The sequence below is a fragment of the Talpa europaea genome (genome assembly GCF_964194135.1).
Source record: "Talpa europaea genome assembly, chromosome: 4".
Taxonomy (NCBI): domain Eukaryota; kingdom Metazoa; phylum Chordata; class Mammalia; order Eulipotyphla; family Talpidae; genus Talpa; species Talpa europaea.
In genome coordinates this window covers 94,823,367-94,847,199 of record NC_140070.1, presented here as the reverse complement: position 1 = coordinate 94,847,199, position 23,833 = coordinate 94,823,367, and the positions used below count along the sequence as shown (strand labels likewise).

The following is a 23,833-nucleotide window of genomic DNA, read 5'->3' as shown; positions in this document are numbered from 1 at the left end:
AACTAAATTATGTTCCCCTCCAAACCCTTATTTACTTATATTTATATAATAACCATCAGCAAAATGTTCCTTTTTTTAAAAGTTAGTTGATTACCAATAATGTCAATGCCAATGATTTGTGTGCTAAAATAACTTCATATTTCCAAGTACATACAGACATTTGATAAACTGTTTATTTCACCAAAATCAGTAATTGATAAAAAAGTTTACAAGAAATAGTCCTATAAGTGATGCTATATATCAAAATAGTGTTTTCTCATAGGTGTTTCAATTAGTCTGCTATTTATGATCAAACTTTGAATTAAAACACCATCTTTGTCTTTTACAAATGACTTCACATGGATATAACCTTCATCTGAAAGGAGTTCTAAGTACATAGTTAAAGGGATGGGTCTGTTGGGTCTATTCATCTGGGATTGAATATGGCTTTATTCTTGGAAAGGATTTTATTGCAGTCTGCCCTGAAGTTGACTATCGCACCAGTTCACTACAACAAGAAGTGAGTGTAACCTTCTGCCCCCGTAACTATAACATCCATCCAGATCCGCATGGCTTCTGGCGATGGTGCCACCATGTAGTAGATTCTATCATGTGTCTTGACGCTGAAGGTAAGTGATGGATTAGGACTCTAAAAATCAAAAGAGGAAACGAGCATAAAACAAACTTCTTGGAACTGTAACATTAATAACATATATATGAAGACTACTTCTTCTTTAAAAGTTCCAATTTATGAAAATCTGTGTAGGCATTGCTTTTGCTCTATTATAACATGGGCCCCCACCCCCAACAGCTTTCTCAGGATTGACCATCTTTCTAGCTTCTCTGCACAAAAAAGCACCTCACATAGGACTCAACAATCATCTTATTAGTGCTACTTTATAAAGCTCTAGTAGGGAATCGAACTAATAGTGGGTGCTCCATAAATAGCAGCTGTTAACCTTAGCCTTGCTAAGTTCCATCTAGACCCTTCTCATAGATGGGTAGAAGTTCACTCATAGAAGCCTAGCACAGCTGCTTGGCAGGATCTCCTGAGTCAGTATGTCCAGAGTATTTCCTCACCTCACCTCACCTCATCTTCACTGTGACACTTTTTTTTTTGCAAAAAGATGACTGTCCCAATCACTTTTATGTGTACTTTTCCAGCACTATTCTGATCACATGTATCCATTAAGTCAGAACAACAAATCACAATTGCTGAGGATTTTAAAAACATCTTTTCCTCCAACTCAACAAATTGTAGAACTCTGAAAACCAATGTTTACCTTATTAGCATTCTTGAGGTGATCATAATATACTTCTTCAATGGCTTGAAAGTATATTACTCCTTTTAATTTAGCTTCATGCTTGTCTGCAATAATAGGTAAGTGTTAAGTATTTTATCACTTGACAGACAGACAAATTATAATTTTACTGTAGTTATTAAAATATTTATATATTATCTAAGATTAATTTAGATAATCTAGGTTGTGCATCAGCCAGGTTCTGTATTAATTAAAGGGGAAAAAAGAATGGAATTATCAGCCCAAACTTTAGAGCAACTTTGCCCAAGGCTCTTCAGCAAATCCACAGTCAAAAGATAACCCAGAACTACCATCGAGTTAGCCTACAAAGTATAAACACTGTTGACAGTGACGCAAATTACTTCCCTATATTCTCTAAGGCTGTCATTACGATAGAAACATTAACATGTAGATGTGTTGTAATGAAATTTGTATTGTATCTGCATTTGTATTTTATTTGTATTTTATCTGATTTATATAATTTAAAATAATAGTCCACTAATATTTCTTTCTTATCAAATTCCTTGCCTAGCACGTTCTTCTCCCTGTTCCCAGTGGCTATATGTCAGTGATATCCCTCCAATGCAGCATTTTCCAAACTGTTTTCAAACCACCAAACAAGACATAAGACAAAACAACCCACCTAACAAACAGCACTGCTCAGTGATGTAATAAAGTACCTGAGCTATCCCATAATTTAAACTCTGTATAGATCATGGTGCATGTGAGCATATAAAAGAATTTTAAAAGCAGGAATGAGGATGCAAAGACACTCTATCATATCCTGTTGGTGGAAGAGCAAATAAGAAAGCACCTCTTAGTAGGCAATTTTAAAACAAACACAGAAGTGCAAAAATCCTCTCAGCAATTACACTTCTAAAACTTCATTACATAAGTTCCACTTGTGCAAGAACAAAAGGATTTATGTTTGTTATAGCACAAGGGGCAAAAGAGCTGTTAAACTTTAAGAAGGATGCAATCACAGATCACAATGGACTCTACACAGCTTCTGCAGGCAGAGCTGCCTGTGCTATTTAGAGAAAAATCTTGAAACGCCATTATATATGAAAAATTCATGAATATAGTGAATAATTTGGTTCTAACTATATTAAAGAAAAATACACACACACACACAAACACAGAAACAAAAATGAATAGAGAAAATCTTAGAGGGCATTTCAGGCTTAACAGTAGGAGAAGGTCAGACCTTCTGTTTTGGGAAAGAGACTTGCTTTCAACATGAAGACCTTTGTTGCAGTTTCAATTTCTTTTTTAAAACAATGCATGTGCCTTTTTCCAATAACAACAATAAAAAACTAGTTTGAAAAATAACAGCCCTGAGAAGCTAGGCAGAACATAAATCTGTTTAATTGCATTTAACCTAGTGTTTCCCTAACTTATTTCACTTATTTCTTCTTTGGCAAGAAATATTTTAACTAATACCATGTCCAGCAGGTTTCCACCAGTTTCTGTAAAACAGGTCAGTGTATCTCTCAAACACTTACTGCAAAGATTGGATCCTATAATAATTCATGGGGATAAAGTAATACTTTGTTTTCTGAAAAGTAGATATAAAAATAAAATCTGGAGACAAAAGTAAAATCTTGGGCCTCCCTGGTGGTGCAAGGGGTTAAGACACAACCTACGAAGATGTTCACAGCCTCTGCAGCATGAGTTCAATCCCTGGCCAGGGAGCAACCCACATGGCATGGCAGACCTCTCCTGATTCACCCACTGCTCCTCTCAGCAGTGTACTTTGGTCAATCTGCCTGTTTTGTTCCCCACTCTGTCTCTGGTGAATCCTCTCACCCCCCACACCTCTGGCCTGTGCCCCAGCTCTTGTATGCATAACTAAATAAATCCTTTAAAAAAAAAGTAAAATCTTGTCAATGTTTCAAGCCAACAGTAAACTGGGGAATGAAAGTATTGGTCAGGCACTGCATACATGAGGATGGCGCCTGAAGAAGGAGGCCTCACAGCACGTTGTGAGCTAGTTAAGAGAATCAATAATGCTATTGTATAGTGAAAAGATGCTATTCATTTGGTCAGCGGCATTACCCCATTAATTTACAGACACATTTTTCTGTCTCATGTTACTTCAGAGACTCTCGTAAGACTGACTATGTAGTTAATATGCAGAAGGCCAAGCACAGAGGCTAGGGTCCTGAACAAAACCAAGAGCTAAGCCTGCAGTTTCCAGCACCCCACTCACAGTCCCTGCACACAGACAAGGCCATTTGCCTCACTGACAAGCTGAAGCGTCGTGATCCTGGTTTATTTTTGGAAAATTCTCTATGAGGCTGTGTGTGGAGACTAGCACACAGCAAAATTTTGTTTATGCCTTCTTAAGACACTAAACCGGCACCTCTTATTAAATAGGTACCTTTTCTACTGTACTAACTGAAGAGAGAACATCTCTGGCTGCTTATAAAACCCAAGGCCAGAAGGCCCTAGAGAGACAAATAGGAAACTGGCTCCAGGACACAAGCTCCTGAGGCTACTAACAAACCATACCCAAAGAGATCCTAACTGAAAGCTATGTACCCCCTCATCCTCATGCCATCTTTGGGACTCCATAGCTAGTGCTTCTTATGCAACCTCACCTCCCTTCATAAACATATTCTGACCTCACACAATAGGTCAAAGGACTGAACTGTTATTTTTTAATTTATTATGCTGCTATACTTTACTATGGCTGAAAATGCTCCAAATGTGACAGTCACCCCAAAACAGAGACCCTCTAGAGCCTCTGGTGTGACACTAGTCATCTACTACAGCTGAAAAGAGAGCAGAGTTTAGCTGTGCTGATAATGGACGTGTTCATTGTGATCGGAGAGTAGGTGGAGGTTTTAAATTCTACACCAGTGGATGCCTTCATTTTTGGAATATTTGGTAACATAGATTTCTCCTAATCCATCATTTAAAGGATCCAAAAATATTTGTCACTTGATAAATACTCATTTATTCCCTAGTTCACTGATGGGTTTTACTCTGTGCTTAACAGACTGTTCTAGTTTATAAAGTGTGTAGTTAGTGTCTGCCATCCAAGGCTGCCTGATTGTGTGTGACTTAAACAGGGCATAAGCCCCAAAATAAATAAATCCAAGCCATTTTTTTTTTTTGGCTTTGTGCCTTAGGATTTATAAGACAATATTTTGACCCTCCTCCCACATTTCATTTAATACTTATTTGATTTCAGTTTATTTCAGAACTAGAACATACTAATTCACATTTTTAAAGTAACCTATCAATTTCATTATGTTTAGAGAGGAAATTCCTATCATGCAGACTATATACTTTGAATATAAAACAATGTATATCTACAAAGTTCGTTTGCAGTTAGTTCTATAATGACCAGTCTACTCATTTACGTCATTGCCTTTGCTCTCTAGGGAAGGTTCCTGATTTGAATATACCACTTGGATTTTTTTTTAATCACCCACCTGCATAGTAAGAGAATGTTCGCTTATTCCGATCAAAAACAAACCAACGTTTCTTCCAAGTTTTAATTTTTCCACCCATTTTGATGAGGAATCCGCGGCAGGTCTTCTCTGTGATTGATACGTGGTAACAGGTATCAATATTGTGGCCGGCGGTCTCCACGTGGCCCCGCAAATCAAAGTCTTCCTTCCGGACCGGCAGGTAGCGCGTAAGGGGGCGGGCCTGGAAGGGGAAACATCTCACCCAGAGTCCACAGCTTTCCCTCATATCACACATGTTTAGAAGCGGAGATGAACTGATAAGCCTAAACTCTAAAATGCCCATGTGGTTGTGAGAACTTAAGATAAACGTTAGCATCGGGAGCCTTTGAGGTGGCTAGTGTTTTAAGAAGGCTGCCACAATATGGGGAGAAAAAAATGAATAAACTCAGCGGATAGATTGCATTGCTTGAAATGAGCAGATGCAAAAAATGGAGAGGATTCCTCCACTATCAATTTTCTGATAACGCTTCCTGTCACAACTTAACAGCCTTTCCCCTTCAGTCATCCGAGCATGACAAGATGGACTGATTAGTAAACACAGCTTCCACATACAGACCCCTCTCCCCAAGTTGTGCCTGTCAGCTTACACACACTCTCTGATGGAAGTGGAAGGTGGAGATGCATATTTTGAAGAGCGGAACTAAAATAAGTCAAGAAGTGGAATCAAAGCTGGAACTAATGAGCTGTCCAGCACTCAGAGCAGAGGGAGGCAGTGGAGACCTGTCCTCTACTTCACCTTGGTGGGAGTGGCCGTTCATCTAATCTGGGAGCACATGCCACCATGGGTACCATTCTAAAATGGGGTTTTATTTTAGTCTATTAAATAGTCCCACTCCTTTGCTCTGGGGAAAATGATGTAAACATATTGAGGGAAAATGTACAACTGACATTAAAATAGAATTGTGCTTTGAGGTTGGGGACCAGATACCAAATAGACACACTTTTGCTGTGGATCAGAATTTGACAGGTGTTTGGTACAGTGAATTAGATGAACGAGTTCCACTTTCCTTTTTGCTTTCAGTAGTTCGCCATCAATCCTATGGTACTTTGTGGACATATCACAGACTTACTGATATCTCAATGCACACTAAGTCTTAAAGACAGTGTTTGTTATGTTATTAAGATGCCAGCAAATAGAACGAATAAGGGAAAAAGTACCTTTTACCATTCTGTCGAGTCAATCATGGCAAAATGTATTTGAACTTTTATAATTATATGGTACTTAAAATTTTATTTTAATTCCTCAGAAAATGTTACACAAGAAGCACTGGTGACAAGAACAGAGATTCAAATTCTACAATGACCAAGATAGGAAGCTAAACAAAATGGGTAGTTTTTCTTGAGTTCACTAATTTTGTGCACATGTTTGATATAGCAAAGGTCAACAGGGGATAATACTACAGCTGGAGGAAATAAGCCCCCAACACTAACCGCACCACCAAGGCAGTGGGAGGATAAAAAATAGAACCTGTTCCCTTCTCCAACCAAAGGTTTTAGTTTGGGTTCTATTTGTTTTTATTATCAAGCAGCTGCACTTTTCAAAGCCGCTCAAAAATTATTCTCCTTTTAAATATACTCCAAAACTGGAGAAAAGAAAAAGTGCGCTTCCACTAAATTTTTCCATACAACATGAGAAAAATGTTATTTGCTTACTCGGTTCCACAGAATTTTAAATATACACACATATTTGCCCATTAGCACACATCTCTCTTAGGCATTACTGTCAGGTTCAAGGTGCGGTGGAAGGCAGCCTCTCCAGACTGACCACCAGGGGGCACCCTACTCACATCCATGCAAATTGACCACCAACCTGTGCCCTTTGTTTCTCCCTTATTTTTACTTCTTTTTCAATTAATTTCTGCCTCTGGCTAGTTTCTTCCTGCAATTGTTTTTCCAGGAGTTCTCGGCGTCGTTTTTCTTCTTCGAGAGCTCGTTTTTTGGCTTCCATTTCCCGTTCCTAAATATCGTCATGGGGAACAAATTGCATTTTAAAACATATTGGATATACTTGAATAATTTCAACAATATCAAAATTCTTATTAAACAATTCTTGGTTTTATAATCTAGCTCTTTACAATGTATAACATAAACTAAAACAACCCATAAATGCCTTTCTCATTGCTTTCAAAATCATCCTATACAGAAATGCAACCATTAAATTTAATTAACAATTGAATATGGGCCTTAAGTGAAAATCCAGCTTGTGACTATAGTCATTTTATAATGATGGTCTCAACCTCCTATTTTTAATAAAAAGCCTCCTAAACTGTCTGTAGTCATGTGATTTCCTCCTCCCTTTGACTGTTGCCTGCTAACTGAAGGCCATCCGGGCTTCCGATCCGTGCTGTTGCTGTGCAGCTTCCCAGCTGAAGGTCGCAGAGGAAGCACGTGGGGAAGTCAGAAGAGGAAAGGAGGTGCCCTTAGGGCAGGATGCAAAGGCATTTTGGGGGATTCCTAAGGAAGTTCATATTCTGGCTTGGAATACAGTCACAACATGCGATTTTCAATATCACAATGGTGCAATTAATGCAAGGAGGGAGGCAAGGGAGGGAGAAGGCTGCAGACATGACATTTCTCTTGTTCCTGCCAGGAACACAAAGTGGCCATGGGGGGGCAGGGGGAGGGATATAGTACAAAGCATTTATTTCAGTTTATGGTAACATTGCACATTTTAAATTAGAGGAAATTGTAGTGAAGCAAAGAGCCTTAGAAATCATCTAACAACCTTACTGTTCAGATAAGAAAACCAGGCTGAGAAAGTTTGAGTGACTGCTTTAAGATCACACTGCTTAATGAGGTCTGTGGATCATTTCCTGAAGCCAAGTGCAGAGCATCTTCAACCATCACTGACCACTGGGGTAAAGATATCAAGCCTACCCTGGATTCAAGCAGCCGTGTCTTCTCTGCATGAGCCTGCTTCAAAAGTCTCTCCATTTCTTCTATTCTTGAAATATTTGAAGTGCTGGCACTGAATGAAATACAAAAGTCTCTCAAGAATATTGCTACAGGTCTCTCTCTCTCTCTCTCTCTCTCTCTCTCACACACACACACACACACACATGTTCAAAGGAAATACACAAGTGAAAGGATGTTACTTAGGAAATTCATTGGCCTGAAGAAGCAGGTCAATTCAACTCTGAAATTTTTGGAGTATTCTGCTTGACTGTATTTTGCTTCTTAAACTGAGGTTAAGCTGGTTGGTGTCCACTGCCAAAATAAAGTGTTTGACTCATAAACAAGTATACCAAAATGAACCTTAGAAAATATCCTCTCAAACTGCTTTCTCTGCAGTCTAAATGTTAGACCCATGGCTAGCTTAATAATTCAGAGGTGCCAGACCAACAAGACTATAACCACAGGTTATACAAAGAACACTTAAACTTTGCAGCCATCTTATTTGGTATGGGAATTATGTGTCACAAGTTGTTTATTGCTTGTACTTTTATACATGTGGTCATTTTATATCTTAAATAATGACACCACTGAGAAATGTCTTTTCTTATAGGTGTAAAGAATGGCAGTGTTGAGTTATGTTAGTGATATCCATTGAGCATAACCAATGCAAACAATAAAAAATTCAGTGGCTATATGGATGGAGCAGGAAGGCATTAAGCAAAAAAGGATGGAGCTGGAAGCTAAGCAAAATATGTCAGAAGAAAAAAGATAAATTGTTTTATATGGAATATAGAAAAACTGAACAAGGATCAGGAAAAAGACAAAACTTGCTAGCTGACCATAGATCTGAGACATCCAGCAGGTGAGAGGGAGGGAGAGAGGTCAAAACAGACGTGGGAAGAACCATGATGATGGTTCTCGGGTGCTTTGGTGGTAGGAAAACTACGGGGACAACACCTGAGGAAAGAAATCAAATACTGTTGAAAAATCAACAATGATATAAGAAAATTAATAAATAAATTTGAAAAAAATCAGTGGTGCCAGTGGCTTGGAGTGATAACAAAGAGAGTTGAATAGACAGACCACTGAGGCTTTTTAGGGCAGTGACAATATTCTCTGTGATAAATCATGATGGGTACACTTCACTGTACATTTGTCCAAATGCACAGAATGTACAACATCAAGAGTGGCCATCATAGACTTTGGATGACAATAATGTGTCAATGGAGCGTCACTAATCCTAACGATGTAATCCTCTGGTGGTAGGTGTTGACAATATGGAAGGTTGTGTATCTGTGGTGTCAAGGGCTACGCGGAAAGCTCTACTCCCCTCAATTTTGTTGTGAACTTCAAACTACTGCTAAAAAATTGTCTCTAAAAAATCAGTACTACCAGCCCCACTGCAAAATATATCCATGGAGGAGGAACATCTGTAGGAGTGGGGGATCTGTACAAGTTTACCAATTAGATATTACTTTGAAGGGTCCCCTTCGGCCAAATTTTAGTCAGGTTTTTCTTCATGACAAAAGCAAGAAAACAGCAATTTCTTCTCATTATTTTCATGAGTTGTTAGGGAAGATAAAAAAAATAAATTTTGTTTTCTTCAGACAGCAGGAATTAAAGTAAAACATCTTTAGTTTTTGTGTAGAAGCTATTTCTTCCCATTTATCTGACCTCAATGATAGAAAGAAGACAAACTTCATGAGCTCAACTGAGAAAGCCTAAGACAAACAAGCTGTCTATAGAACAGCACACAATTTGTGTTTATACGTCATGGTGCCCTGTAGACAGCGGATGTGTATATGTCTCCATTTAATTTGGAAATAATTTGAGTTTCACTGAGTCTCGGATCTTAAAAACGCACAAATTAAAAAAAGAAAACTCATCAGTAATCTATGTGTCTCCATGTGTCCCTTAGTCCTTTCTGTGATAGCTACGACAGCCCCATTTTTCATTACATTTTGTCTGAACATTGTTAGTTACAGGACCATCACAGTTTGGACAGGATGGTCAGAATCTTGATGTTTATATTAAGATCGAAATTTCTCTTTCTACAGTTTCCATCCATAGGCCTAATTAGGTCCCTGAAAAACACACACAACTTATTCAGATGAACTGGTTGGAAATAACCTGGTTAGAAACAAATATTTTCAGTTCAGCTTTCAAATATTTGTAATTTTGGCATAACTTAGGGACAAGCTTTCAAACATTTACCTACCTTTAAATATTGCTAAACACACTTTAGAACTTTTCAAGGTGGTTTTTGGTTATTTAAGAATATTTCTATTTAGGGCCTCCCCTGGTGGTGAAGCAGTTGAGCGCTGGGTTGCGAAGCTGCCCACAGCCTCTGCAGCGCCGGTTCGATCCCTGGCCCCCGGTGAGGGTCCCACATGTCGCACAGACCTCTCCTGCCGCCTGCTGCTTCCCTCAGCAGTGTACTTCATCAATCTGCCTGCTCTGCTCTCCCCTCTGGCTCTGGTGAATTGTCTCACCCTCCCGCATCTGACTGTACCCAGTGCTTGCATAAATAAATAAATCTTTAAAAAAAAAAGAATATTTCTACTTAATATTCTGCCCATTATATTCAATCTGCTTATTTGTAATATTTCCACAAACGCTACCTTCTCTGGGTCATTCTGTAATTTTAGCAAAATAGGTATTTTATGCAGATATTATCAATTGCTGTTTTCTAAGACCAAGACCTGTTTCTTAAGTTGTATGTTTGCTTACAGTGTATGATGATGCTGAAAAAGCAAAAGCATCATCTGATGCAAGTAACATTCTGGTAGACACAAAAATGGTGTCTAAACAAAAGTGAAAGGAAAACGTACCCACAACTCTGAGTAATTCTATAAATCTACGAATGTTTTTTTGTGACATAATAAACCACAAGACTAAATTTTTATGACTAGATTTTCAGCATAAGCTTATCACTTTAATATATATACAATTTCAGGTTATTTTATATACATCCTTTTTGAAAATCTTAGGAAAAGAAAAATTTTTAGTCCTTTATTTCTCACCTATCTTCAAAAAGTTTCCAATTAAAGATGTGTTGTCAAAACACAAATTCCAAACTTAGTTCCTTACTACCCATTTCCCTGATGTTTATCAGATTATTTTCCAGCACAGCAATGGGTGCAAACTTATCACCACTGGCATGAATTCTTTCAAGGTAGATGGTAGCACAGCAGAGAAACACCTGTTTTTTTCTCTCTCCCTTTTTAGTGCTCCTCTTAGGGGCATCTTCTACTTGGCTTCAAATTTTTGACATTCAGAGGATCTGATAGCACAATGAAATAAGTACTATCAGTAACTCTGGCCTTGGAGGTTGGCTCTCCATGATCTATAGCAGCGCTGTGTGCAGGCAATTTGAAAAATGATGGTGGTCATGCCTAACTCCTTCCAGGAATGACCACCCTGTAACAACGCTGTGTTCTTAATGCTTTCTCTTTTTCTACTTTAGGAAAACATTCTAGGAGTAAGTGAGTGGGTGAGAAAATAAAAACAAATGAAGGTTTTGCCATCCACTGTGCTGAAGTCCCCAGACTGAACTTGTACCATCTGTAAACAGAATAGAAGCAGTTCTGTTTAGGTACTTTCCTATCCTCACTGCAGCACTGCTCTCTCTGAAGGTTAATTATGAAAGATGGATATATGGAATGCTAATTTGAAGGGGAAGTTGGGGGCTGGGGAGTGGAAAATGGAGAAAGAAAAACACCAAGATAGGAAAATACACAAAGTATATTTATTTTTAAAAGCTGGCTTAAGTAGGAAGGAAAATAAAAGCTCAAGCTAACAGGAGTTCTCTGAGGAATAGAAGTATAAAATTCTCATACTTGAGAAGAGGGGAGAGAAGCCTATTGATATTTCAAAATATCAATACAAGGAGCCAAAGAAACCTAGGACGTTTCTGAGACTACTACAATGGGAAAATTAATTGCATTTTATAGTCTTTTATAATTTTATCATAATTGATGACTATATGTTCCCCTTTCTCAATTTGGTCCACATCTAACTGGCCCATTTACTGCGCCAGGTGTTTTGTCTTGGAGGGGAGGGTACCCTCTGGCTTGTCTGACACCCTCTCAGGGCAGCTGGCGCTACCAGACCCCCCACCACACACACACACACACACACACACACACACACACACACACACAGCGCGAGATGCTTTGATGATGAACTGCTGTACACACTCCCTCAATGGAGTCATATAAAATTAAAGAGGAAAACTGATAGTGAGATACAACCTCTTCTACTACTGAATAAATGACATACTAAGCTCTAACATGAAATAATAATTATCTTTATTCTTTAATCTTAAGTAATTTTCTCCTTGCCTCGGGTCATTCCCATGTGACAAGCAGCAGTACAGTGCACACGGCTGCTCTAGTGGTTTTCCCCAGGAACTGCTTTCCTTCTCTGATCTCTGATAACATCTCAACCATTAAAGGCAGAATTAAAACACACTGTAGTCTACTTACCACATATCCTTTTCTCCTTCCTTTGTATATCTTGCCTATAATGTCTGGTTATATTTTGGTCTCTCATATTTATTTATTTATGAAACACAAAACCAAAGCTAAGGATATCTTTCTGACATGACTTTCCTTCTCTGTATCACTCATTGGGGAGGTGGGATGAGAGGAGGAGCAAATTATTCAAATCTTTGTGAGGAAAGAAATTATATTTCCATGATGGTTATTTTCCACCAAAATATTTTAAAATCCATCATCCCCTTGGATTCAAAAGCCAATCCTTCTATTTTGGAGATTAGGAAAGCAGGACAAGAGAAGTCTGTGATCTGCTTCAAGCAGCACAATCAGCTGTCAGGTTGAGCCAAAGAGTAGAGTCTTCCTCTTCCCAGACTGTGGCTTCACTGCCATAGAGGGAAGACTGTGGTGGAAAGTACCCAAGTGGACATTTCATTTGAGACACATGAGTGTTCAATTTATATTTATTGAATACTGGATATTTCTTGGGTGGAAATCATAATGGTTCTCTGCTAATTGAAACAGATAGGCCAAACAGAAAAATAGTGAAGGTGAAAATATGTCCATTTTGATATCCATAGGTATTTAGTCAGCCAACACTTACTGAATCTCTACCATATCTGAATCTCTATCAATATCCCTGCTAGGTGTAGGAACTAAATGATAGTTAGACAGTCTCCTTGATATGGAGAAATGTACCTATTAATTATTCAAGAAAAATTTTTTACCCTTCAATGTTATCAGTGATAGAAAAAAGTATCAAATACCATTAGAACACAGAAGGAGAAACCCTAAATTTCATGATTTTCCAACTTAAGTTTAAGCTTGAAGGATGAGGAACATTTCTCCAGGCTGGGATAGGAGTGGAGGGTTGAGGGAAGGTAAAAATATTTTGTAATTACAGGCGTTATTAGTAGTTCAATGAGTATAGGTTCAATGAATAATAAAATGAAAGGGAGAAATGACTGCAGATCGTGGTGTGCTGGTAAACCAGCTCTGGGGGGGGGTGGGGGGGTGGGGGGAGGGGGGACAAAAACCGTATTTATTTACATTTTATTCAATATATGCAGATTTATGTTGAGTAAATACTCTCAACTCACCATGGTTAATTTCAAACTAGCAACACGATATCACTGATCAAAGTTAGGAGATAAGTACAGTTGGCTCTTGGCAGCCAGTATGGGCCAAATCCAGCCAACTGCTGACTGCAGAACATGCTAAGAAAAGGTGGCTTCAAGGAGCCTAGACACAAATGAACAAACCACATGATTCCAAGGCTAGGACTAATGGAGTCAAAGACACAGAGATCTGAGAATTCATTTCCCTCACAATTAGAACCTCTGTGAAGTATAACAGAAGAGAATCATGGGGAGTTGGGTTAGATCTAGAAAGCTGGGCTGAGTATAACTTTATTTAAAAGGTCTCACACATCCGGGTAAAAAAAAATCCTTCAAAGTACTTACTCTATTATTGGAAATTATTTTTTAGTTAATCAAAAGCAATCCTAATGATGCCTGGAGTCAACCAACAGAGGCAAATCAATTTTGAAGCACAGTATACATGAGAACTTAAATGTAATAAAGTAAAGGAGAAGGGTGGGTTATATGACATGTGACTGGGTAAGCTGCATGGGATACAAAGGAACTACTTTCAGGGGCCACTGCAACACTCAGTTTTCTTCTGCAGTGTAGACTCTATGTCTCAGAAATTTGGGCATAAACATATACAGACTGCCTCAAATTGACACCTTTACTTTTTGAGATCAGGAGGTGCTATTCCAAACCAGAAAACTTACCGATGAATAACTCTTACCTAGAGATATTGTCAGGTGAGCAAGCAGAAATGCTGGTCTCCATGCTATCTGAGCTGTCAAGGCTCAAAGTATCAAAGGCCTGATCTTTATAGCTATGATCGGGGTAGTGGAAACTATTCAGGTAGACATTTGATTCAGATGCAGTGCGGTTGTAAAACTCAGAAGATTTCTGCCTTTGTCTTTCACTCATCTGTTGGTGATTATACCCTGAGGAAAGAGCCATAAATATGTTAGTATGCCTTGTTTTTCAGTCTTAGATCTTCCTAGACTCAAGCCAGCAGCCCAAAACATCTGCCTATGAGATGAGGGGCTGGTTATAATTTGTTTTGAAGCCACAAAGATCAAAGCAACAGCATCATGCTCAGTGCAAGCAAAAGTTTCAAAGAAGTGGTCATGTGAGTGATCTTTGTTGTCAACGGATCACTTGACACTTTCCTATTCCATTCCTACATCTCAGCACAGCTGAGAACAATACATCAGCACACGCAGAGACAGACACACACAAACACACAACCAAAACTGGCCTTGTTCCTCTAAAAATAGCCTGGTTCAAAAGAAGGCAAGTGACAAACACTAGGGTCTTAGCATAGTCACTTCTTCATTGGGAAATAAACCCAAGTACTACTCTGTTTGGTTGTAAAACAGCAGGTGGACCATTCAATTATAGGATTTGAGAAGATTATATCTCACTTGTAATATCACTAACACATTTAATATGGTTAAATCTCAAACTGTACATTGTTTTCATGCTATTTTTTTTCAGTTTCCCTTGTCAGCTAATTACTTATTTAAAACACTCACTGTCAACAATTCTTCTAATGGTTATATACCTCTTAATTACTTTATATAATATAGTTCTCTTTTTCCACCTTAGCCATCAGTTTTCAGCTAGCTGGTGATATCAACCACATGAAAATGTAGGGATTATATCAATAGGAGCAACATCTCATCAATGCGGTGTTTCCCTTGCCCTGGCACTTGGTCAGCTGGCTCATTAGGTCGCTGGCTCTACTTGGTGTTATTGCTATAGCCTGCTCTCTGGTAGCAGATTTTGGATGTCACAAATCCAAATACTCTTCCTTCCAACTCTCTGCTAAGCACATTCTTAGGAAACAGGGATCATACTTATAAACATTCCCTAATGCATTAAAGATACTTCTTCAGCTTCAGCCTGCAATCTCTCCCATTCTACCAGACCAATTACGAGTTGACAATGGAACCATTTGAATTTCACATCTTTTCTTGTGCTCTATCTGCTTCCCAGTGAGGCTTAGTTGTCAATGAAATAACCAAAAAGCTTCAGAGGGCAAAAGAAGGCAAGTCATTCCAAAGAGCTTCCTCAGCTACATATAAAACATTTCAATTTAAAAACAGAAGCTCCATCTATGGTGCTAGAACAAAGTGCTAGACACCCAGAAATTTCTACAAAATGATTCTAGTTCCAGGAGGAGTTTTCATGCCATTAGTATTTGTTTGAAGAAGTTTTAGTTCAGAGTAAGGCATTTCTGGGAAAATAGGTTTCTTAATATATCAGTTAGTTGTGATTATAAATGACAAATGCCCCTCCCCCGACATACATGTGTAAACAATACACATCACTTAGCTTAAGGAAGATGCAACAAAAGCACACAAACTATGAGACTCAAGATAGACTATCATTAATCATCATGATGAATGCATGAAGCACTTAATGAAGCCAAGGCAGTCATGACCACGGAGCTGGTGCCTTTTTTAAAGAAGAAAGGCCAAAGAACTTGTTCCCCGAATATTTACCTTTGATGCTTGAACTTTTGGAATTACTAATTGCTCCTTTTAGATTGTTTCCAATTATTCATTATGAAAAGGAAGGGGACAAAAAAACCAGAAATTATTTGAAAGGGTCATATGAATCTTTCCTTTTCCTTCAAAAGGGGCCGGTGGCCAAGAAAACTTCCACATTGGCACCAAATTACATAGAAGACATTTTTTTGTTTTATTAGGACCAACATAGCTCTACAAGGCAGTCATGTAATTGAAACCAAACAAGAACAATCTCCTTAGCAATGACTGTGCCACAATCTCCCCTAATCCTTGGTTTTTTCGTAATGAGGAAAAACTAGCCTGCAATGCTACTGACACTTATAACAAAAGCAGAAAAGAGGATGACTGTATTTTTTCTTACAGCAACAGTATACCCTGCTCCTTGGATCTTTCAGGATTTTTTTTTCCAAAAGTACCACAGAATAAGAACATGAACTTCACCTTCAGGTGAGGTAAACTAAAATGACTCCAATAGTTCTGCTGCAGGTACAATTGGAGCTGAGTTCCAAGTGCGCTGTGCTAAGGACGTGAACACACAGTCTCAGGTCACTCACTACTTGTTGAGGTTTGATCTGATGTCCGAGAGAATCTCCTGTCATTCTGGAGGTAGGAAAGGAGCTTTCATTTTTGAGGCACCTTGCAGTAAACAGCCTGCTGCTCAGGTGCATCTCTCTCCAGGTCAGGACTGTAGTTTCCCCCAGAGTCCGAGCAAGAGGGTGTCTGCCTTACAGAGTGGAGCTGCCTAATCCCCATGCACTCAGCCCCCAGCTGGCATAGCCTGCTCCTAGCAAACAAGTCCCCAAACCAAGTTAGCCTTGCTATTACAAAAGGGTCCTCTCCACGGGCACCCTGGAATTGCACCAGAGCTGGTTTGGGGATTCAGGATCTGCCCTGACCATCCAAAGGCAAAGGTGTTATTGATAGAGAAAACATGATGGGAGAGCAAGGAGCTCTTGGTATGAGGTTCAAGAAGAAGTGCTGTGTAGAGGAGAAGCCCAGAACAGGAATGAGCCTGCTCAGGGAGGGCATGTGTGTGTCCTGTTCACCACAGGATCTGTATTTATTTAGCATAAGGGTGTCACTGAATAGTCAAGGAATGAATTCATTCTCTCGAATGAATTTGATCAATTCCAACTGTGTTAATGGCCAAATAAGGAACTGGAATGCATCTGTTCTTTGGGGTGGGGAAAGTAACTGAATTGGGAAAAGGAGACATTCCCAACCCAAGACTCCTTTTTTTTTTCTCTTAAATTATGTAGAGAATAATAAGAGTAATAGTTGTGGGAACAGCAACTAAAAAGTAACAAGGGCCTTATAAATGTTTTAACTCTATTCTTTCCAGACAAAAGCAGCTATTAGGAGAGGGAGTTTCTAAGGTTTATGAAGTAACACCTGGTAATATCTGAGGCTCATCAGTCAGCATAGCACATACAAGAAGCCGGACCCACTCACCTCTCTTCACTGTCTGAGGAGTCAATATAGCGGATCTGCAAAGTCTATTTTTTTTTTTTTAATTTTTTAATGCCGCTCTTTATGAGCGCTGGGTAACTGGACCTTAACTATCCTTTGTGAGTTAACAACTATGGGATTTGTAATCTTGCCAATATTTTCCAACTGGGTGTTATATACTTTAAATAGTTATCTGTATCTTAATATAGAAAATGAGATGACTTAAAATTATAACTTGTGTTAAAGAGTATAAAATTAATCAGTATTTCTGATAATGCAGTGTCTTATAGCTCACCTGTGGAGAAATTCATTCTTCCTAACCAGAATCCACAGTCAGAAGATGAAGTGCAGGATAAGTCAGGAATGAAGGAGAGTGATAGAAAAAGGGAAAAAGATACAAGATCAAAAAGGATGACAAGGGGACAGGAAAACTATACAACATGCAATCAATGATCATGTTAGCAACAAAGCCAGATAACCAGGAAAGATGGTCACATTTTTATATTAAATCTTAGTTCACAGAGAATGCAAGATGTTATATAAAAAAAGCCAAAAACAATAAGCTGGTGATACATGCATATTGTTAGTTAAAAAAGATTTGTTACAAAAGGAAAAAGACTTTAACACATTCTTTAACCAGAAAATGGGGAAACTAAAAATAAGACTGTATCTGTAGGACAATTCTTTTTTTTTAAGCCAGACTGTAACAAATAGCTTTCAAGAGCTCTGGTTTGTACAATGTCAATTACTTGAAGCACACTACATCAAACTTTCCAATAAGTCCATGCACTAACCTACTTCTGGACCACCTAACCACAGTAATAAGCATCTTATTTATTCAAGACAATTATTGAAACTGTTCTTCACTCTCCACTAAGCCTTATAAAAGAGGCTTAAAGGGAATGAATAAGTAGGAGCCTCCTAAAGTTTTTCTATCGTCACAGAGTGTGCTTATGCAGACCCAGCCTTCATGGAGGAGAAAAATCATGTTTGCACTTAGCTGATATGCATCACAATGCTCACACTTTTATCTATATCCCAAGTCTTAACAAAACACTGCTTCCATAGCACTCATGTTTCCTGTTAGGTCTGACCTTGTAATAAAAAACTGAAACAAAGGCCATGCAGCTGCCTGTGAATGAACAGCAGCTGTACCCACATTGTGTCTCTAGCAAATGTGCAACATTCTTCCCTAATGATCATTAGACTAAAAGTCCACCATTGTACAGTTTTAAAACTAATCATTTCTTAAATATGACTTGACAATGACTTTTCACTGTTTGTTGGAAACAAAAACACCACACGGGGAGGTTGTCATACCTTTCCTGGACTTTCCTGCATTTAACAGAAGACACAAGACAAAGATTTCATTCATTCTAAAGCTTACAAAGGAATAGTTCACAAGTTGTACAAAAGTCAATAACCATTAAACTTTAAGATTTGAGTTCCTAGACTCTCTGTTTTAAATGCTGCTCCCAAAGATCCTTGTTTATGTGATTCACATTGTCAGTTCCATTAAAATAGTGCTGATCGAAGAAGGCCTCTACTTACACTGTCATCCTTGACGTATCCATTATGAATGAGCAGCAAAAAAATAGTTCATTTAAAGTTAATTATGTAAGTCAAGAAAAATGGTAAGACCTATTAAGCTTGAGTTAATGAAAATGTGCCAGGTCTAATTTTTTCTAAATGATGGAATTTCACTTGCATTTGCTAGTTTATAATGAAACCAACAAGTGCTAGAATTCTAAATGAAATCATGATTCATACTTCCTGGTCTGTGGGCCACCCGGATGGGTCCAGTAGGAAATCCTGCTAATTGTAAATCTGCTGTGTCTGTAAGAACCTAGGTCTCCAGCCCTCCTCTTCTGGGGTGGGGGGAAACCAAGGAAGCAGGTTGGCCTCCTAAGAAACATCATATCCCTTTGGGTCAACACACACACAATGATTCTGTTTCTTCAGAAGCTGTCTCAACAGCACCACATGAAACTTTTATTTAAAAGGAATGAACCCCACTTTAAAGCTGTGGCAGGGAGAGACAAAAGCTGCAGGCTTCCAGGGTGTACAAAGGATCTACTAAAAACAAGGAACTTGAAGAACAAAGGCACAAAGAGAGGCCAAAGAAAATGGAGTCTGCAGAGGGCATGTCCCTGGCAGAATTGGTTCAATTTTATTCTATGGATCTAGCACAGGGATTCCCATTATTTGAGGGGAAAGCAGAGGTCAGAAAACTAGAAAGCATCTCCTAAGTTTGAGCACATTCTCACATGAACTCTTAACAGAGTACAAAAACTATAGTGTTGTGGTCAATATAAATTTTGATGTCTTCAGCCAGTGGGGTAAATACATTTAAAAGATAGCTATAAATATTGCAGAAAAATATTTCAACAGAAGATTGACTCATAACTGAACAGTGATAAGGGACAAAATATAATCTCATTTATATTTATTATTATAAGTGATATTTTTAGTTTACTAAGAAATTAGGGTAAGGAAAATAGTCAGTGAAATGTATTTGACTTGAATGTTAATACTGTACATCTCTCATACATTAAAAACCACTCATGAATACTATAGCCTCTATTAATTTAGTCAATTCTAGAAATGTGTTGAAAACTTCCTTCAAATTAAATACGTATGTATAATTGTGTATGCATATTATATGTAGACACCATAATTTACACACATACACACACACACATATACACATGCACGCTTTCTTTTCTTTTCTTTTCTTTTCTTTTCTTTTTGCTAGGAAATGATTGCCAGAGAGGTCAGCAGTCAGAATTGAATCCAATCAGCCTAGAGGGAAGGGTTTCAATGCCACTAGTGCATGAATGCTTCAGAGGCCACCCCATTATATCCCCATTTACATCTGGGTGCACCTCCATCACTGCATTTGGCACCTTTTATTGCTATCATCTGTTATGCTATGCATCCTTCTTCTTCACTAGACCAGAAGCATTTCAAGTGCAAGGGTCATGCTGTATACGTACATTCTTAATACCCAGTACCACCTGCCCTCAAAAGTTAGGGCCAGTGTAAGCTGTTGACCTGAACTCTTGTGTTAACACAATAAATCTAATCCTCTTGATGAGCCATCCACCTCTGGAACTGTATCTCACAAAGACTATTTATTTGAGAGCCCCATTATAAATGCAGTAAATCAATACAAATAATTAAAACAAGCTAAGGGTTAAAGTTCACTTGAAACCCAACAATTCAACACAATAAAACCTCAAAGGTATCAGGTAGTCAAAGGTACCTCAAAAGGTATCAGGGAATTCTATCCGGGGTCACTAGTGCTTTATTTATTTATTTAGTTTTTATTAATTTTTTTTCTTACTCACTAGTATCTCATTTATTGTGTCAGCTCAGTGACTTTAATACATGACTTTAGTGGTTCAGCCACAAATTAGGTGCCTTAGTACTTAGTAAGGACTAGTGAAGTAGGACTTAGCAAGTAAGTCCAAGGACTTACTTAGTAGGACTTAGTAAAGTGCCCTGGCAATCTCGCTGGATCTGAGAAATCTTTTCTTTTTAGCAATCAAATGGAAGGTTAGGAATGTTCTAGGAGTTTTTCTGACTTGAGCGTTCTATTGAATTGACGAAGCACATGGATTATGTATGTTTAAAATATACCAGCCATATGTATAGATAGGGAAAATGACCCTAGTACGACACACACACACACACACACACACACACAGAGCTCCGCAGAGGAGACACATTAAGAGTAAAATTGAGGACTCTGGTTGATTCCATCTAACAATCCCCATCCCTGCTCTCACTCCCTCTCCCTGAGAAATCTAATGCTTAATAGAAACAACATTTGATTCAAAAGGTACATACCTCTGAGCATTCGCCGAGATTCTGAGTCTTTGGTCATGGTTGCCAGCGAGGGAGGGAGCACGCTGCCACAGCTGTTGCTCTGTCCCAGGGGCAGGTGAGCCTGTGGGAACCAGGAAGAAATACATGGGGCAAACTGCAGGCCAAGTGGCCTGCCAAATCTCAGGACATGGCTGCACCCATTTCCAGAGTTCCTATCTAAGAGCAGAGGGTAGGGAAGGGAGGTTGTTGCATCCCATTTGGTGAAGCTAAAGGATAAAAGTCAGTCACCCCAACTTACTCCATGGCAACCTCAACATCCCAGAAACTCTTCCAGTTGCGGTAATCCAAACTTAAATACAGATGAAAACACCTTCAAGAACAAGTGAAAGCTCTTCATGCATAAGGAATTGGCAGATTTGGGGACAAGAGCACAGGCGCATCATGCACAAGAACACACAAGATCTACACTTGTCATAGTGCATCACCCTCCATCTACCCCATCAACCTACCCATCTACTCCATCAATCTAGTAGCCTGAAAAGTGAAGAAACCTATTAACTACCCCAGTGGTTTTAAGACTTTTTGTTTAAATAGCAAGATCCTTTCTGTAAAATCTGCTAGAAATACCAGTTTATGAAATAGACTAAAAACAAAATTACTCTGATTGAGGGTAAGAGAAAGGCCCCAAAGTATGGCTCATTCAAAACCTCCTTGCCTACCCCCTCTTCTCATTGTGACCCCTTGGGAAGGTCTGCAGAGCATGAGTGATGCATCTGAGCATGTGGATTCACATTCCAGCTTCACTCTGACCAGCTGTGTGCACTTGGTCAGTCATGTAGTTTCTACATACCTCACTTTATCCATCCATACAGTGGAGATAATAATTAAAATCTCCATTGTATAGTGCTGTGGGGTTTTAAAATAAGACAATCCACAAATAAGATTTAGCCTCATGTGAAGCTCAGAGAAATTACTCAAGAAACATGTGTTGTTATTATGTCTGGAATTCTGACCTTATTTTCTCCAATTTCCTGGTCTGGGATACAGCCAGGGGAGTCCATCACATAAGTAGATGCCACTTATGTGTGGCGGCAGGAAATACCACAGGTCAGGTTCCTCAGTCCCAAAGTGTACATTCAAAATATTCTTGAATTGGCTAGCATGTGCCCGCCAATCTAATGGCTCATTGCTTAGACTTTTCTTTAAGGAATTTGCATCAGTCAAACAAGGACAAGCAGACTCACTGAATGTGAAGCCCGTGGGTCTCCACATGGCCTACCTTTGGGGTGGCGCTTCTCCCCATGGTAGCACTGCTGAAATGTGGGGATATGGAAGATGTGGTTTTCTTTCGAGGCAAAGTGTCACTCAGATAGAGGCCTTCTTTATGCTGTTTTTTCCTTTCTTCCAGACTTCTAAAGTGCTTTAAATGCAAATGTAAAGCAAAACAGCAAAACTTGACTAGCTGAAACAGGTCACTGAAGAAATTCAGAAGTACGCATTTACCGAGAAGTTTGTCATTTTAACACAGGATATATATCTTTAAATGATTTAACTTATACTTTTGCTCGCTGATAGTCTTGGGCTAGCATTTGACAAGATTTGTAGTCACTGGAAGAATTTATTGCTGAACCTAGAAAAATTGATTTAATTCCACCTTTCACTCTCATAGTTAGTGCCTGCTGCCTTGGGGGTCTAAGGAGAACTTACAAAGTATTATGATGGTCGCCATGTGGATGGCAAGGCAGTCAGTGGACAGAGCAAGCAGGCAGTGTCTCCCCTGTCTGTCTGCACAGTTCTGTGTGGTGGCACAGATCCCAGTGTGAGGAGAACAAGAAAAGGGAGAAGGAAAAAGATGAAGAGAAAAAGCGAGTAAGGAAGGGAAGTTGATTTAAAGTTGGAATATATTTTAATCACATAAACACATTTCGAATCCACAGAAAGTTCATACAAGGCATCCTTCCATGGTGCTCTTCTATTACAAAGAAAGAGCTTAACCAAGGAGCCACTATAGTAATCCCTTACAGTCAAAAATCCTGTTGACCTTTTTTTTCCAGATTCCTAAGGCAGAATTTTTGCCACTGTGAAATTTATCCAAATTTCACTTGGGTTCCCTCAAAAATGTCTTAATAAAATTATTCCCTAATTAAAGGGATTTTATTTGATGACTTTTAATGTAAACTCAGGCTTTTGATATGCAAAAAATTAATGCAAAATTGAATTTGTGTTTATTATCAATCTTCAAATATGCCCATCCTGAAAAATATCTGCATTTTAGCTTTATGGTTATCTTTTTATATTAGCTAGTATTGACTAACCTAGAAGTAGCGAGGAGATATAGTCTTTTAACAGGGGACCTTCCAGAAATGCAAGGGCTGCACATAGCAGACCAGAGTTTTCCTAACTTGGCAACCTCATGGCTATGACTCCTTAGGGTTTTCTGGGGCCAAATTCACACAGGAATTGATTACAGTTAAAAGGTGTCTCAAAATAGACTTTTAAAAAATACCTAAGCTAAATATGCACTGAGTGTACTAAAAGGAGGACATTAGTTATTTAAAAATCTAGTCCAACAAAACTGTTGTTCAATGAACCAAATGCACTTCTTGTGGATGAGCTATTTACCCACACCGAGCCTCAGTTCTCTAAATATCACCATGGAGAGAATTCTCATCTCAAAGGATTATTAGAAGGATAAAATGAGATATTTGTTAAATGTTTGGCAACTTTTGACACAGAGCAAGGGAACACTATCTATTATGGTTTCAGTGATGTGTAAAACTTACTTTG

At 38.7% G+C, this 23,833-nt stretch overlaps 1 protein-coding gene across 3 annotated transcripts in view; it reads right to left on the bottom strand.

Annotated features, from left to right (window-relative positions):
- Nucleotides 1-487: 487 nt before the first annotated feature.
- Nucleotides 488-23,833, bottom strand: part of PHLDB2 (pleckstrin homology like domain family B member 2) — a gene marked incomplete at both ends in the record, with an annotated part of 75,964 nt that continues 52,618 nt past the window's right edge. For all 3 annotated transcript variants that reach the window (XM_084231907.1, XM_084231906.1, XM_084231905.1), the window contains 8 exons: nucleotides 488-628; nucleotides 1,263-1,348; nucleotides 4,724-4,943; nucleotides 6,573-6,719; nucleotides 7,640-7,730; nucleotides 13,966-14,173; nucleotides 21,068-21,167; nucleotides 22,326-22,466. In XM_084231907.1, coding sequence (XP_084088033.1) covers nucleotides 488-628; nucleotides 1,263-1,348; nucleotides 4,724-4,943; nucleotides 6,573-6,719; nucleotides 7,640-7,730; nucleotides 13,966-14,173; nucleotides 21,068-21,167; nucleotides 22,326-22,466 — 1,134 coding nt within the window. The remainder of the gene's footprint in view (nucleotides 629-1,262; nucleotides 1,349-4,723; nucleotides 4,944-6,572; nucleotides 6,720-7,639; nucleotides 7,731-13,965; nucleotides 14,174-21,067; nucleotides 21,168-22,325; nucleotides 22,467-23,833) is intronic.